The sequence below is a fragment of the Oryctolagus cuniculus genome, chromosome 6, assembly GCF_051225735.1.
Source record: "Oryctolagus cuniculus isolate XC-2025 breed Fujian yellow rabbit chromosome 6, ASM5122573v1, whole genome shotgun sequence".
In the NCBI taxonomy this organism is placed as follows: domain Eukaryota; kingdom Metazoa; phylum Chordata; class Mammalia; order Lagomorpha; family Leporidae; genus Oryctolagus; species Oryctolagus cuniculus.
In genome coordinates this window covers 110,811,927-110,829,927 of record NC_142872.1, presented here as the reverse complement: position 1 = coordinate 110,829,927, position 18,001 = coordinate 110,811,927, and the positions used below count along the sequence as shown (strand labels likewise).

The 18,001-nt window shown below is 36.3% G+C and overlaps 1 protein-coding gene across 9 annotated transcripts in view; it reads right to left on the bottom strand.

Annotated features, from left to right (window-relative positions):
- Positions 1-18,001, bottom strand: part of RALYL (RALY RNA binding protein like) — an 837,272-nt gene that overhangs the window by 139,192 nt on the left and 680,079 nt on the right. For all 9 annotated transcript variants that reach the window (XM_017341419.4, XM_089335473.1, XM_017341418.4 and 6 more), the window contains one exon: positions 5,024-5,056. In XM_017341419.4, the coding sequence (XP_017196908.1) occupies positions 5,024-5,056 (33 nt within the window). The remainder of the gene's footprint in view (positions 1-5,023; positions 5,057-18,001) is intronic.

The window sequence follows — 18,001 nt, the reverse complement described above, 5'->3', positions numbered from 1 at the left end:
GCTCAGCTTATTTTTAACATTTGGTGAGTGATCTAGGCAAGACTTTTAATTTAGTTTATAATATATAATTAATATTTTGACATATTAATAAAAATTTATGTACTTGAGTATATAAATAACATGCTTATATAGGAATACATTTATAACAATTTAAAACAAGATATCTTATTAACAGTGAATAAACAGACATTAAATATTTAATATTTATATTATTTCATATTTCAAATTTTATAATTTAATGTAGTTACAACCTTAGCTTTATGCAGGACATCAGAATGCATTTTTATGCAACTTAGCACAGGCAAATTTTTTACTTCTGTGGCTCACCTTTTGAAATTTTTGCATCTATCCTGGTCACTCACAGATAAACCCTAACAGGACTCTAGATCAATGTAGCCACCCCTGCCGTATGCAACCAAAACAGGAGAGGGCTGTCTGAAATTGCATTTCCAGGATTTTCTGAAGGTATTCTAGAGAACTTACGTGTCTCTGAGAACAATCTGTGTACGTATGCATGGGGAATATGGAGGAGGGAGAAAAAGCAATTTAGACGGTGGTTCCCAGGTCTGGGCAGCATTGGGAATACATTGCTTCTATTGATGTAGGTACATTGTAGGGAAATTACATTGTCAAGCAGAAAGAATTTAATAGTTTTTTAAAATTTTTCCTTATCACATAATTTTTAAATCATTCCCTGATGCAAATGAAGGAAAGTTTTTCTTGTATTATATATATCGCTGAAGATCTAAGATCTGACTTTCCATTCAATTTCTTTTATTATGCTCTTTCTCAGAAAGCAAATATTTTTATGTGATAATTCTGTTTGACAAATATTTGCTGCTGATATATTCTTATAGTGCTTATATTGTAATATTTAAAACATTTTATTTCATCATTAGTGTGGAACATTTTATGAAGTGGAAATTTGGATCCCTAATCATGTATTAAGAAGAAATGTAGGGGACCGGCGCTATGGCATAGTGGGTAAAGCTGCTGCCTGCAGTGCTGGCACCTAATATGAGCCTGGCTGCTCTGCTTCCTATCCAGCTCTCTGCTATGACCTGGAAAAGCAGTGGAAGATGGCCCAAGTCCTTGGACCTCTGCACCCGCGTGGGAGACCTGGAAGAAGCTCCTGGATCCTGGCTTCAGATTGGCTCAGCTCCGGCCATTGTGGCTAACTGTGGAGTGAACCAGCAGATAGAAGTTTCTCTCTGCCTCTCCTTCTCTCTCTGTGTAATTCTGACTTTCAAGTAAATAAATAAATCTTTCAAAAAAATGCACATTAAAATGTATCAATATTTCTATTTAAAAATTTAAATGACAATTATTAGTGTTCATAATTAAATCTAAAATAATATAGGTCTCGTTTTGTTTTATAGCTCTTTCCATCACAATTTTCATTTTTTCTTTCCATTATTATGAAATATTTCAGTTTCCATGTGTAACACATATTATTGCCTGTAAAAAGGCAGCTTTAGTCTCTAAGTGATTTCAGAGCTCTGTGATTGAGTTATTACAGAATTATACATGAATATATCTTTAGAACTTTAATAGTAGCTAATACTTATGAGCAATTCTTATATGCTGAGACAGAACTAAATCCTTGATCTATATAATTTCATATACTCTTTATTTCACAAATAAGAACCTGAAGTTTGGGAGTTTAAGTAATTGCTTAAACTAATAAAGCTAGCTTTTAAGTGCCAGAAGCTATGAGGGTGAACCAACTTATAGAAGCACATATTAACAAATTTTAATTTAAGACACTGGCAGGCAATGTACTGAAGAATGCAATATATAACAGTGACTTACTATGAATATAATTCACACTTTTTTATTGAACATAGAACTGGAATTAATGTAAGTGAGGTATGCAGTGGACAAATGCAATGCTATATATTCAAGTGCCAACTAAGACCAGAGATCATAGACCATGCATTGATTCCCGATGGCATGTTACTAGAAATTAAAAGTTGTAAATGCAAAGTACAGTTCCTTCCACGGAATTCAGTGGTGACTGATGGGCTTTTATGTGTCCACTATGTACACTTCCACCTATCATCTTACTTAACATGGTCAGGAGGCATATTCAGACACAACTTTGGATAATTTTTATTTAAAACAAATTTCTTGAAGGAGAATAGAGACAGCTATAAATTAAAATACCCAGTTAGCACAAACTATTTGAGAAGCATGATTCACCTCACTTTGCTTTTAAGACACATAGAAAGAACAGCAGTATTTTAGTGGTGCCATCCCAATTTTCCCACTTTGAGCATTTGCTGAGTTACACATGATGTTTTTTGATTTTCAGAAAGGTTTTCTCAGGGCTTTAATATTGAGTGCTAAATTCCTAATAGGTTTCAGACAAAGATTACTTGGGATCTGCTCTTGCACAACAGAGGTATGCAATAAAAAGTGGATTCCATAGCAGAGTCGTCTGGAGTACAGAAAAGGATGCAGAGAAACTGGACTAAGCGAGACATGAAAAGAAGCTATTTCAGCTCTTTTGACTCAAGGGCAGAAACATATGTATTGAAAATGAAGGATTATTTATGCTCTGCAAAGGTTTTTGGACCAGACCAACTTGACCTTTCTTTTTTTCATGAGTTCTCCTATGGAGGCATATACTCCATTTTTCTCTTCCACCTTTCCTAACAATTATCATGGTTATGATTCATATGACTTTCTGAAATGCTTTTATGAGGCACAGAAGGGAATTGGAAACCATGTGCTCAATGAGTGAAAGAAGTCTTCAAAGGTCATGGACAAAATAATAAAAGAAAATTGACCTTATCATTTAAAATCTGACCTCATCCCATATTTCTGGTCACGAAGCATGAGTGTGGTGGTTGCCTATATGATTATCTATTTCTCATCAAATGTAACATGATTTCCTCTAAGCTAAAGATCACATCTTTCAATGGTTTTGATTCTTGGTGATATCAACCGTAATGCTAAGAATGCTAAAATCCCTTCATGAAACATTTGAATGTTCGGTAATAGACTGTTTCACCGACCAGACAAAACAATTACTGCCGACTATTAGTTATTTCTGAATGCCTGAAAACAAGTACATAATGTATTGTTATTAGGGCATGAAGTACAATTCAGAACAATAGGCATCAGCAGAGTAATCTTTAGTCTTAGCTCAATATGCCTAGGGCTCCTCAATTTTCACATTCAGAAAAGCAGTTTGAGTGAACTGGAGGAATAAAAGTGAAATGAAAGAAAAGGAAAAGATACATGCAGATTTTGAAGACAACTTTAGAGAGGGAGAAGGAAGAAACACTGGAAAGAATATTTTAAAAAGAAAGAAAATAAAAAAAAAAAATGGGTGGCTGGGGGACAGCAGGGGTTCCCGCACGCTGCTGGGAGTGTGTAAATTGTTACAACCATTTGGAAGGCATTTTGGCCTTATCCAGCAAAGGTAAAGATTTCTGTACAGTAAGACTCAGAAATTCTACTTCTAAATTTATAGCCACCAGAAATATGGGCCCCTGTGCACCTAAAAACATGTACAAAAATATTTTAGCAGCATTTTGAGTCAAATTCGACTCATCTAAATATCCATTAACACAACTTAGACTGGCTGAATAAATTGTGGCTTGTATTCATACAAAGAAATAGTATTTCACAATAGAAGTGAACAAATCACCTCTACCTAAGCAACACGGACTGATTCTTAGAAATATGATTGTGAATGAAAAAGCCCAGGGAGAATATGTACTGTATCAATTCATTCAAAATGAGACCATAATAAACAATATTGCTTGGAGATACATACATAGGTATAATAAGCCTATAAAAATAACAAGTTCTGAGATGAGATTTTCATAAAAATTAAGCATTAGATTTCTATCTGTAAGTGAAGGGGTGGGTTGGAAGTGGTTGTGGGTGCTGACAGCATCAAGGTATACAGTGGCTATTTGTTCCCTTATCAATAAATTGTAAGTTGCTACAGTTACATTTAAGTAATTTATGTTTCTGGACTTGGATGACAGTTACATGTTCCTTTTGTAATAACTTGTTAGGTTCTATTTATGTACATTCCTTTATATGTGTCAAATTTCACAATAGGAGTTAAATTTAAAAAAATGGTTAGAGAGACTAGGAAAAGTGAAACTGTGGCTTAGAGCAATTTTGTAAAAATATTTATTTTGTTTATTTGAAAGGCAGAGTTACAGAGAGAGAGGGAGAAATAGAGAGACCTTTCATCTGCTGGTTCACTCCTCAAACAGCAGCCACAATGGCCAGGGCTAAGTCAGACTGAAGCCAGGAGCCAAGAGCTTCATCCAGATCTCTCATGTGCGTGTAAGGGTCGAAAGACTTGGGCCATCTTTTGATGCTTTCCCAGGATCATTAGCAAGGAGCTGGATTGGAAGCTGAGCAGCTGGGACATGAACCGGCACCCACATGGGATGCTGGCATCACAGGCAACAGCATCACCCATTATGCCACAACACCAGTCCCATCAGAGCAATTTTTAAATTTTTTTTAGGTGAACAAATTTTATGTATTTCATATATACAGATTTAAGAACTTAGTAATACTTTCCACCTTACCCACTTTCCCACCCATGCTCTCACCCTCTCTCCTCCTTCCTTTTCTATTCCTTCCTTTAGTTTTTACAATGATCTACTCTCAGGCTATTTTAGATTAATAAGATTAACTCTACACTAAGTAAAGAATTAAACAAACAGTAAGAAGAAAAAAGCATTTTTTAAAGTCAATTTGAGCATATTTTTACCTAATGAGAATATGGGTAATCATCATTTACCTTGCTTTGCTTTTATAGAAGATGCAAGATTTCATACACATTCATTAGCTGAATTAGAGAGGTGACAAAACACTCCAGAAGACACTTTATTTATAACTTTATAAAACGTAAGATAGCAACAGTGCATGCAATGATATGTTATGATTTTGAATATGGGATTAAATGACTGAAAATATGATCTCAAAGAACCTTCTTAACTTGAATTAAATAATTAATATTTAGAATATTTAGAAATATACTCACCCAACAGACAAGAAAGGCTCCTTTGATTCAAGTCTATAAAAAAATAAAAATTACTTTTAATATGAAAACATTCTATATATTCAAATATTGGCTTCATATAAATCTAAAGGAAGTGTTAAGCTTTTTGGACACAAATGCATAACTTAGCATCAATAAAAAGCTATAAATAATGTATTATAAATGATCTGGACTAATTCAAATTCTGTCTGGATTTATGCCTAGGATAAATAAAGTGAGAGAGCCTTAGGATGGGAATTTACATGATATATAAATATGATTATAGTGTAAATCTAATTCTAATTTGTACTTTCTATATCTACATATTTTAATTACTTATGGTACTTTATAGAAGTTTTGATGTATCGATTTGTGGTTGTTGGACTAGCGAAGACATTTATAATGCATTTGGTTACATATTGGCTGAATAACTGAATCCAAAAGTTGTACATATGAAATTTATATTTATTAAATAAAAGCTTTCTATAAAATAAAAAAAAAAAACTGGATATTTTTGTTTCTCCTAACATATCAAAGGGGAAGTCTGATCCTGAATGCTCTGGTTACTTGTGATATGTTGAGAACATTACTCAAATACACCTGTGGGTGTGAACATTTGGCCTAGATGTGAAGATACTAGCTAAGGGATCAGTGCCGTGGCATAGTAGATTAAGCCTCTGCCTGCAGTGCCTGCATCACATGTAGGTGCTGGTTTGTCTTGGCTTCTCCACTTCCAATACAGCTCCCTGCTAATGGCCTGAGAAAGAAATGGAAGATGGCCCAAGTACTCGGGTCTCTGCACCCATATTGGAGACCTAGAAGAAGCTCCTGGATCCTGACTTTGGATAGGTTCAGCTTCGGGGAGTGAAGCAGCGGATGGAAGATCGCTGTCTGCCTGTCTGCCGTCTCTCTATAATTCTGCCTCTCAAATAAATAAATCTTTTAAAAAATAAAAAAAAGACGCTAGCTAAGAAACCCACATCCCATAGGGGAGTGCCTGGATTCAACCCCAGGCTTTGTTGCAGTTTCCTGTTGATCCACACCCTGGAGTGGCAACAAGTAGAGACTGGGATTGAGTTCTAGGCTCCTGGCCTAAGTCTGGCCCAGGACTAGCTGTTGGGGATTTGGAAAGTGAACCAGTAGAATGAAGATATCTCTCTCTCTCCAACCCCCCACTTCAAATAAAATAAAGGAATTGATCTAGAATGGTTTTCAAAATTTTTAATTTCATAAAACAATTCTGTATTCTCTAGAAATTATACATAAATCATAAGGGATATCCTTAGACATTTTTCAGATATCCAAGAGAAATGTCAAGGTATGCAATAATTCTCCAGGTCAGAGAAGTCTGAGCTGAGAATATACATTGTAAGTCATCTACATATATATATATATATATGTATATATATATATACACACACATATATACATGGTAACTGAAGTCATAGCTGTGAATCTGATAAACTAGCAAGGAAAATATGCGGTAAGAAGAAAAGACAAAATGAGATCAAATGCTCTGTTGGATAGCTAAATGTAAGCTTAAATAGACAAAGATGTAACAGCCAGAAAAAGAAGAGGAAAATCAGAAATATTAAAATAAACAAACAAAAAATTAAGGTCAACACTGGTTGCATGGTACATATTGGCCATGCTATTTTCATTTTAGTGTTTTTAACCTACAATTATGGGTTTGAGGTTTGCAAATGTTGAATCATTTTAAATTAAATTCTGGTGTGTAAGAAGTTTAAGAAGCCTTTATGATTTAAAATATTTTCTTTTCATATAAATATTTGAAAGAAAATGACTGGAAATTCAATTCTGTAACATTACTAAAAAACAGCCAACTACTTTTACATATTAACTTAAACAACTGAAGTAGTTGTCTTAGAATTAGTATAGAAACTTGTTTTATGTGAATATAAACAGTGAACATATAAATGTTTTTTTCTGTTTTACTTTATATATATATAGCAGATAACTTATTGGAAATATGCATTGGTACATTATGGGTACATTATTAGTACTCCTGCGAGGGTTATTATAAAAGAACAGCACTGGCCCTTCCCTTTCTGTTCTCTGTCTGAAGTGATACCTCTCAATCCTGCAGGAGCTCCTGCCCTGGGATGTCATCATCTGTCATCATAATGTGATGCAGTCAAAGAGGGGTTCTTGCTAGGGTGGGAACAATGTTGCTTGGACTTCCACCTTCCAAAAAATGTGAGCTAAATAAACCTCTTCTCTTTACAATGTACCCAACTTCAATTATTTTGTTATAGAAATGGAAAAACAAACTAATACGTATTGTGCTTATTTTTCTTAGACATTTGTAGAAGGGACAAACCAACCAAAGGAAAAAAGTTGAGGATAAACAAGGAAAAATGCTTGGACATGCTTACTTTGTAAGACAAGACCCATGTCAAGTGTTCAAAAGAAAATCCTTTGGAGAAATGAAGGGACTTAAAAAATATAATATGAAATTCTGCTTAATTAGACCATCATGATGATTCTATATCTTTCTTATTTTCCATCCAATAACATTTGAAAAATAGATACCATGTGGGCATTATTGGAATCCCTTTTCTCTGCATTTACCAATCATTTCAGCTTGATGTTTATCAGCCTTTAGAATATGTATGCAAGCTGTCTCCGCAGCTCATTAGGCTAATCCTCCGCCTTGCAGCGCCGGCACACCAGGTTCTAGTCCCAGTCGGGTGCCGGATTCTATCCCGGTTGCCCCTCTTCCAGGCCAGCTCTCTGCTGTGGCCAGGGAGTGCAGTGGAGGATGGCCCAAGTGGGTCCTGCACCCCATGGGAGACCAGGATAAGTACCTGGCTCCTGCCATCGGATCAGCGCGGTGCTCTGGCCACAGCGCGCCGGCCGTGGTGGCCATTGGAGGGTGAACCAACAGCAAAAGGAAGACCTTTCTCTCTGTCTCTCTATCTCACTGTCTACTCTGCCTGTCAAAAAAAAAAAAAAAAGAATATGTATGTAGATTGCTTTTTTCTGTAGCCACTCACTTTATTTGTTTGAGTACTGCATCATACTGCTTTCCTTAAGGGTGTTGTAAACTTGAATAAAAACAGAGCCTACAATTTTTGCCTTTCCTTCTGCCACTATCCAAATGCTAGATTCAGAATATGCTTGGAGTGGTATTTCTTGATGGATTTTTCTTTTCTTGGAAGATTGCAGACAAGCAACTGTTGGGTTGGAGCACACAGGGATGTATGCTCTCTCACTGATCCTACTGTTTAATACGGTTAGTCTGACAAGCAGCTAGTTGTCCCCTTCTTGTAACATTTTATAAATCACTCTAACAATATCCATCCAAGTGCTAACTCAAAAGAAGATTGCAGAGAGGAATTCAAAGTTTTTGAAATGATGTTGAATCGAATGTTCTGTCTGGTGTTCTATAAGCCAGAGTCTTGCAATCCTATAGGCCAAATCTTGCTCACCATCTGAGACTGTATAATCAACAAGGTAAGAATTTTTTTTTACATTTTTAAGTAGTTAAGATGGCAGAATAGGGAGGGAACTCACTGATAGTCCAGGAAAAGATAGTTTAATAAAAGTGGAGATACTGCAGTCTCAGGGAAGGGTTAGGGAAAAAACTGTAGAGGAAACTCTTCCAGAATTAGTGGGACAGGGTAGACCTACGTGGAGGACATGGGCCCCACGGCTTGGGACCCCAGCTGCTGAGTCTATGCACCAGCGCTGGAAAATGCAGTGAGGCAAAACCGCAGTAGCCCAAGACACTGGCAGAAAAGTGGCAGGAAGAGCCTAGAGGGAATGAGGCTTGAAGCCTCGGGGAAAGTACACCAGCCTAACTAGAGGAGGCAAAAAATAAATAAAAGGGACCAGTACAGACATGATTCTCTCTCTCCACTCACCTTACAAAGGCGAGCAAGACAATAGAGCAAGCGCCATTTTGGACATACGTAACCGCTGCGCCAGCTCAGGGCTGTGCCTGCCCTCAGCCAAGCAGAAACCCTGACTCTGGTGAGGAGAAATAACAGGAGACTAAGACCTAGTGAATGTGTGGAGTTTATGAACCGAGACTGTGAAAAAAAAAAAAAAAAACTGAGGGTGTGTGGGAGAACTCACAGTGTGGCTGAGACGTGAGTAGTCTTGGTAGGAGATGCCACAAATTCGGGCAGCTTTGGCTACATGGTGAGAGACATTGCAGGGGAATCTGAGCTTACACTGAGGACTGGAAAGATCCTTTGTGTGGTCCTTGGGACAGAGCGGACAAATATTTTTATACCTACTGGGGCTAGCACTCAGGTACTGATTGCCATTAAGAAGAAGAGCTCAGCTGAGCAGAATTACTTCCCTTCTGAATAAAAGAAAAAAAAAGAGAGAGAGAGAGGGAAAATTTTCCACACCAAACCTAGGTGTGTCACCTTTGGCACACCCTTAACCCTGAAGAACTGAACAGAGCTCTCTGGCCACACCCACCACAAGCCTCTAGAGATTCACGAAACCAGACAGTCCACTTAATCTAGAGTCATAGTATAACTAGAAAAGCCACCACAGCAAGAAAAAAAGAGAAGAAACCAAAGAATATCTCCACAATGCTAAACAAGAAATGCAAAAACTGAGGAAACAAGAACAAGGAAGACATCATGATGCTCCCAAATGAACATGACACTCCAATACAAGATTAAGAAGATGATGAGATAGAAGAAATGCAAGATAAGATTTCAAAAAATTTATGATAAGAACATTTAGAAGTTAACAAAAACAAATGCATGAACTACAGAAATCCATACAGGACAGGACAGAAAATCTCTCTCGTGAAAATGAAATCTTAAGGAGGAATCAAAATGAAATGAGGAATTTAGTAGAACATGAAATTGAGATATTGAAGATTAACCAAAATGAAATGAAGAATTCAATAGAACAAATGAAAAACACATTTGAGAGCCTGAAAAACAGAATCAGTGCAGTAGAAGAAAGAATATCAGACTTAGAAGACAGAGCACAGGAAAGTATACAGTCAAACCAAAGAAAAGAAGAGGAAATTAGAAATCTAAAATATTGTTGGAAATCTGGATGCTGTTAAAAAAAATCCAACATTTGGGTTCTAGGAGTTCCTGAAGGCATGGAGAGAGAGAAAGGATTAGAAGGCCTTTTTAGTGAAATACTAGCAGAAAACTTATGGGGTATGGAGAAGGAAAGAGAAATCCAAGAACAGGAAGCACATAGAACCCCCAAAATCATGACCAAAGGAGATCCTCAGCATGACACATTGTAATTAAACTCAACGAAGTGAAACATAAAGAAAAGATTCTAAAATGTGCAAGAGAGAAATGTCAGATTACTCTCAGAGGATCTGAAATCAGAATCACAGCAGACTTCTCATCAGAAACCCTACAGACTAGGAGGCAATGGCAAGATTTAGCCCAAGTACTAAGAGAAAAAAACTGCCAGCCCAGAATATTATATCCTGCAAAGCTCTCATTTGAGAATGAAGGTGAAATAAAGACCTTTCATAGCAAACAGAAATTGGAAGAATTTGTCACCATTCATACAGCCCTGCAAAAGATGCTTAAAGATGTGTTACACACAGAAACACAGAAACATGGCCATCAATATGAAAAAAGGTAAGGAAGAAAATCTCCCAGTAAAAGATTACAGGAAGTTCAAAGCATATATTAGAAAATATATTTGGGAAAATGGCATGGCAAAATCATTAGTTATTAATAGTCACACTGAATATAAAAGGCCACAATTCTCCAGTTCAAAGGCACAGACTGGCTGAACGGATTAAGGAACAAAACCCATCTATTTGCTGCTTACAAGAAACACATCTTTCCAACAAAGATAAATGCAAACTGAAAGTGAAAAGTTGGAAAATTATATTCCATGCCTACAGAAATCAAAAAAGACCTGGTGTAGCCATCTTAATATCAGATAAAATAATCTTTAACACAAAAAATGTTAAGAGAGACAAAAAGGGGCACTATATAATGATTAAGGGTCCCATTCAATAGGAAAATGTAACTATTATAAACATATATGCAGCTAATTACAGGGCACCGGTTTATTTAAAAGATATGTTAAGGGACTTAAAGGGAGACTTAGACCCCAATACAATAGTACTGGGGGACTTCAATACTCCACTTTCAGAAATAGACAGATCAACTGGACAGAGATCAACAAGGAAACAGCAGATTTAATCGACACTTTAGCTCAAATGGATCTAACAGATATATACAGAACTTTTCATCCTACACTTGAAGAATTCAACTCTTCTCAGCAGTACATGGAACCTACTCTAGGATGGACCACATAATAGGCCATAAAGCAAGTCTAAGCAAATTCAAAAGATGTGAAATCATACCATGCATCTTCTCAGACCACAGTGGAATGAAGCTGGGAATTAGCAACTCAGGAATCCCTAGAATATATTCAAACACAGGGAGACTGAACAACATGCTCCTGAATGAAAAGTGGGTCACAGAAGAAATCAAAAGAGAAATAAAAAATTTTCTGGAAATAAATGAGGATAACAACACAACATATCAAAATTTATGGGAAACGACAAAAGCAGTGTTAAGAGGAAAGTTTTTAGCAATAGGTGCCTACATCAAGAAATTGGAAAGGCACCAAATAAATGAGCTTTCAAGGCATCTCAAGGATCTAGAAAAACTGTAGCAAACAAGAACCAAAAGTAGTAGGGGAAGAGAAATAATGAAAATTAGAGAAGAAATCAACAGAATTGAATCCAAAAACCCATTACAAAAGATAATCAAAAGGAACAGCTGGTTTTTTGAAAAAATAAACAAAATTGACACACAATTGGTCCAATTAACTAAAAAAAAAGAGAAAAGACCCAAATCAATAAAATCAGAGATGAAAAAGGGAATGTAACAAGACACCACAGAAATAAAGATTCATCAGGAATTATTACAAAGATTTGTATGCCAGAAAACAGGGAGATCTATCAGAAATGGATAGATTCCTGGACACATGCAACCTACCTAAATTGAACCATGAAGAAATAGAAAACCTAAACAGACCCATAACCAAGTCAGAAACTGCATCAGTAATAAAGGCCCTCCCAAAAAAGAAAAGCCCAGGACCAGATGGATTCGCTGCTCAATTCTACCAGACATTTAAAGAAGAACTAACTCCAATTCTTCTCAAACTATTCAGAACAATTGAAAAAGAGGGAATCCTCCCAAATTCTTTATCTGAGGCCAGCATCACCTTAATTCCTAAGCCGGAAAAAGATGCAGCATTGAAAGAGAATTACAGGCCAATATCCCTGATGAACATAGATGCAAAAATCCTCAACAAAATTCTCGCCAATAGAATGCAAGAACACATCAGAAAGATCATCCACTCAGACCTTGTGGAATTTATCCCTGGTATGCAGGGATGGTTCAACATTTGCAAATCAATCAATGTGATATACCACATTAACAAACTGCAGAAGAAAAACCATATGATTATCTCCATAGATGCAGAGAAAGCATTTGATAAAATACAACATCTTTCCATGATGAAAACTCTAAGCAAATTGGGTATGGAAGGAACATTCCTCAATACAATCAAAGCAATCTATGAAAAACCCACAGCCAACATCCTATTGAATGGGGAAAAGTTGGAAGCATTTCCACTGAGATCTGGTACCAGAGAGGGATACCCACTCTCACCACTGCTATTCAATATAGTACTGGCAGTTTTAGCCAGAGCTATTAGGCAAGAAAAAGAAATTAAAGGGATACAAATTGGGAAGGAAGAAGTCAAACTATCCCTCTTTGCAGGTGATATTATTCTTTATTTAAGGGATCCAAAGAACTCTACTAAGAGACTATTGGAATTCATAAAAGAGTTTGGCAAAGTAGCAGGATATAAAATCAATGCACAAAATTCAACAGCCTTTGTATACACAGGCAATGCCACGGCTGAGGAAGAACTTCTAAGATCAATCCCATTCACAATAGCTACAAAAACAATCAAATACCTTGGAATAAACTTACCTAGGACGTCAAAGATCTCTACAACGATAATTACTAAATCTTAAAGAAAGAAATAGAAGAAGATACCAAGAAATGGAAAAATCTTCCATGCTCATGGTTGGAAGAATCAACATCAACAAAATGTCCATTCTCCCAAAAGCAATTTATAGATTAAATGAGATACCAAACAAAATACCAAAAACATTCTTCTCAGATCTGAAAAAATGAAGCTGAAATTCATATGGATATGCAGGAGACCTCGAATAGCTAAAGCAATCTTGTACAACAAAAACAAAGTTGGAGGCATCACAATACAAGATTTCAGGACATACTACAGGGCAGTTATAATCAAAATAGCATGGTACTAGTACAGAAACAGATGGATAGACCAATGGAACGGAATAGAAACACCAGAAATCAACCCAAACATCTACAGCAACTTTTATTTGATCAAGGATCTAAAACCAGCTCCTGGAGCAGGGACAGTCTATTCAATAAATGGTGCTGGGAAAATTGGATTTCCACGTGCAGAATCATGAAGCAAGACCCCTACCTTTCACCTTACACATAAATCCACTCAACATGGATTAAGGATTTAAACCTATGACCTGACACCAAAAAGTAGTAAAGAACATTGGAGAAACCCTACAAGATATAAGCACAGGCAAAGACTTCTTGGAAAATACCCCAGAAGCACAGGCAGTCAAAGCCAAAATTAACATTTGGGATTGCATCAAATTGAGAAGTTTCTGTACTGCAAAAGAAACACTCAGGAAAGTGAAGAGGCAACCAACAGAATGGGAAAAAATATTTGCAAACTATGCAACAGATAAAGGGTTAATAACCAGAATCTACAAAGTGATCAAGAAACTTCACAACAACAAAACAAACAATCCACTTAAGAGATGGGCCAAGGACCTCAATAGACATTTTTCAAAAGAGGAAATCCAAATGGCCAACAGACACATGAAAAAATGTTCAGGATCACCAGCCATCAGGGAAATGCAAATCAAAAAGACAATGAGGTTTCACCTCACCCCAGTTAGAATGGCTCACATACAGAAATCTACTAATAACAGATGTGGCAAAGATGTGGGGAAAAAGGACACTAACCCACTGTTGGTGGGAATGCAAACTGGTAAAGGCACTATGGAAGTCAGTTTGGAGATTCCTCAGAAACCTGAATATAACCCTACCATACAACCCAGCCATACCACTCCTTGGAATTTACCCAAAGGAAATTAAATTGGCAAACACAAAAGCTGTCTGCACCTTAATGTTTATTGTAGCTCAATTCACAATAGGCAAGACATGGAATCAACCTACATGCATATCAACAGAAGACTGGATAAAGAAATTATAGGATATGTACTCTATAGAATACCATACAGCAGTAAAAAAACCATGAAATCCAGTAATTTGCAACAAAATGGAGGAATCTGGAACACATCATGCTGAGTGAAATAATCCAATCCCAAAGGGGCAAATATCATATGTTCTCCCTGATCGGCGACAACTTACTGAGCACCTAAAAGGAAAGCTGTAGAACTGAAATGGACACTATCAGAAACAATGACTTGATTAGCCCTTATCCTATTGAGGAACAATTTACTACTTCATTCCTTTTAGATTTTTTGTCCTACTTAATACCATTGGTTGAACTCTTTAATTAACACACAATTATTCTTAGGTGTTTAAATTTTACCTGAAAAGTGATCCCTGTTAAATATAAGAGTGGGAATAAGATAGGGATGAGAGGTACAGTTTGGCACATGCTCACTTGGACTTACCCCTAATGGTAGAGTTAGAAACGTGCCTGGGGATTCCAATTCAGTCCCATCAAGGTGGCATGTACCAATGCCATCTCACTAGTCAAAGTGATCAGTTTCAGTTCATAATTGATCATAATGATAGGAATAAGAGTCAAAGAGATCACATAAACAAGACTAGTTTCTGCTAATACTAACTGATAGAATTAAAAAGGAGGATACACAGCAGACTCAGAATGGCAGATGTCCTAAACAGCACTCTGGCCTCAGAATCAGCCCTTAAGGCATTCGGATCTGGCTAAAAAGCCCATGAGAGCTTCACAGGCATGGAAAGCCAAGACACTGTTGTAAAAAAAAAATGACCTAAATAAAAGATCTCTGTGACTGAGAGCCCAGGAGAAAGAATGGGTCATCAAAGAATGAGGTACCTTTCTCTGAAGGGAGGAGAGAACTTACACTTTGACTATGGCCTTGTCTAAATAAGGTCAGAGTTTGTGAACTCAAGAGGCTTCCATAGCCTTGGCAGCTCATGACAAGAGCCTCAAGTGATTACTGACATCATAAATAAGAGTGTCAATTGTTAAATCAAAAACAGGAGTTATTGTTTACTTACTCCCCATGTAGGATCTCTGTCCTTAATGTGTTGTACTATGTGAATTAATGGTATAACTAGTACTCAAATGGTATTTTCACTTTGTGTTTCTGTGTGGGTGCAAACTGTTGAAATCTTTACTTAGTATATACTAAATTGATATTCTGTATATAAAGATAATTGAAAATGAATCTTGATGTGAATGGGATGGGAGAGGGAGTAGGAGATGGGATGGTTGTGGGTGGGAGGGAGGTTATGGGGGAAAAAGCTGCTATAATCCAAAAGTTGTACTTTGGAAATTTATATTTATTGAATAAAAGTTAAAAAAAGAAAACATCAAAAATGGAATGTTATTTCTGTAACACATGAAAAGTATGCGAAATTTAAATATTATTGTGTATAAATAAAGCTTACTGGACTAGAGCCACACCATTTAATATGTGTGTGTGTGTGTATATATATATATATATATATATATATATGTTAAACTGCTTTTTTGCAATGTCAACAAGCTGAGTATAAGGCAGAGACTATATATCCATAATCCTAAAATATCTACTACATGAGATCTACAGAAAAATTGTATCAACACATAATGTAATTATCTTGTTGAGTGGCACTGGAAACTTCTTAAAATAGGTCCTTTCAACTTTAATACATACCAAGATGCTGCTTCATATTTAGAAATTCAGACTAATTTGAAATTCTTCTCTACACCAGCATTTCAGCTCTGATCCTATTGACAGATTCTCCTAAAATGTTACCTTCATGTCACCAGGTTTTTGACAATCCCAATAGTTATGGGATGATGTGAAAACTTCTCAGCTCTTCATCTTGGTTCCCTTTTATTCCTTATTCTTTCTCTTCCTAAATATCTTATTACAGGAAAATTGAATATTTATTGCCCAGATCTGTTTTAGTTTTGCTTTGATGTCTTTGAGCAACTTATTTCTAATTCCAGAATACTCATTTCCCCTTTCTTTTCCTATGCATGACCAATTATCTTTTAAGTTTATCTTAATATAACTTCTTCTAACACCTTTTTCTTTAGGGACAAGTACATCTCTGATCTTCTAATACTTAGTTTCTCCATCACTATGACGTATTCTTAGGACAATAATCTTGGACTTAAAAGTGAACTTTGAGTTTCATTAAAACTAGTAAGATTATTAAATCAGTATCTGTGCTTAGACAAGATACTCTCCACAGTGCTGGGTTAAACCTCCAATGCAGACGGGCCCAGATGACAGGTAGTTGCTCCATGAGCTAAGAAGAAAGAAAAGAGTATTGCTCTTTAATCACTTGGAGCCACAGAAGACAACTCTTAGGAACCAAGACTCCCAAACATATTCTGTGGTGAAAAGCCAACATCACACAACCACTACGTCTTATCATCAAAATGAAGATAAAAAGGAAAGTGAGAAGTGGCCATGTTGGATGATGCTGTGCTTTGTAACCAAGTGCTCAGTCATGGGTTCATCAACCAAGTCAACTTCCTTAGCCTTGAGATGACTCAGAGAATCTGATTTCATTTCCCTCACTTACTAGGAACTATTGTAGTCCACCCACAGGACTGTTGTGAAAAATAGGTAGAGAACCTAACACAGTTCCTGGCAGAGAGTGGGTCCTGAGGTCACGGCCATGCTAAAGACAATTTTTTAATTCTAAGGGCAGAAATTGCTGAAATGTATGAAAAGCTCATTTTAGTAACTTTAGTCCTGACAACCAAAAAACAATATAAAATAAAAAAATGATTAGGAGAAATAACCCTCTGGAGAAAATTGCTTATCAACTTAGTCCTTAGAAGCAGATGATTATCTCATGATAAGCCCAGAAACAACTTTCTTAAGATTTTTATAAGGTAATCATTTCATAAATAAAGAGGCTGATTTTATCTTTCATAAGATTTACTTTTCACATGAAATAGGTAGTGAATTTAATAACACTTCATTCAAGACCCTCTAGAATTAGGAATAGAATAAGATAAAGAGACCATAGCCTTCAAGAAAATGAGACATAGTAAAAATGAAATGGACTGCAAAATGACGATCAATATTTGGGGGATAAAGGAATTCTAACCTTTATGTTTAATAAAAAGCTAAACTCTGCTTACTAAAGGCAAAGTATACTCAGAATACTTTATAAACATCCTGACACCCTCTCAGCTGATTCCCAATTCACAGTTAAGGAAACTGAAACCACAAACACCTTGTCCAGGGTTACCCAGTTGTTAAAAGCTGAGCTAGGATTTGAACATAGGCATTCTGGCACCAGAGTTCATGCTCTCATGTCTCACATGGTATGTTGCATTTCAGCTCTCCTATTTTGTTTGCTTTGATTTGCTTACATGTGCCTTACAGCACTGTCACATTTTCTCTCTTTATATTTTTGTGTTCTACTAAGAAATTTTATCTGGTTGCAAATGTTGTCTACCTATGGGAGATTCTAAAACTTTCATCTCTATCATCTTTCCATTTATGATACATGACTATAGCTGCTCACCATGCAGATCTGCTTTTAGGTGCCTCTAGCTTAACATGTCTCAAACAAAATTTACTATCTTCCTCCCTTTTTCTGCTCTTTGTTTTTTCCATAACTTGAAACACTCAGCCATTCAAGTGGCCAAATTTATGAAGATTAGTCTTTTACTTAA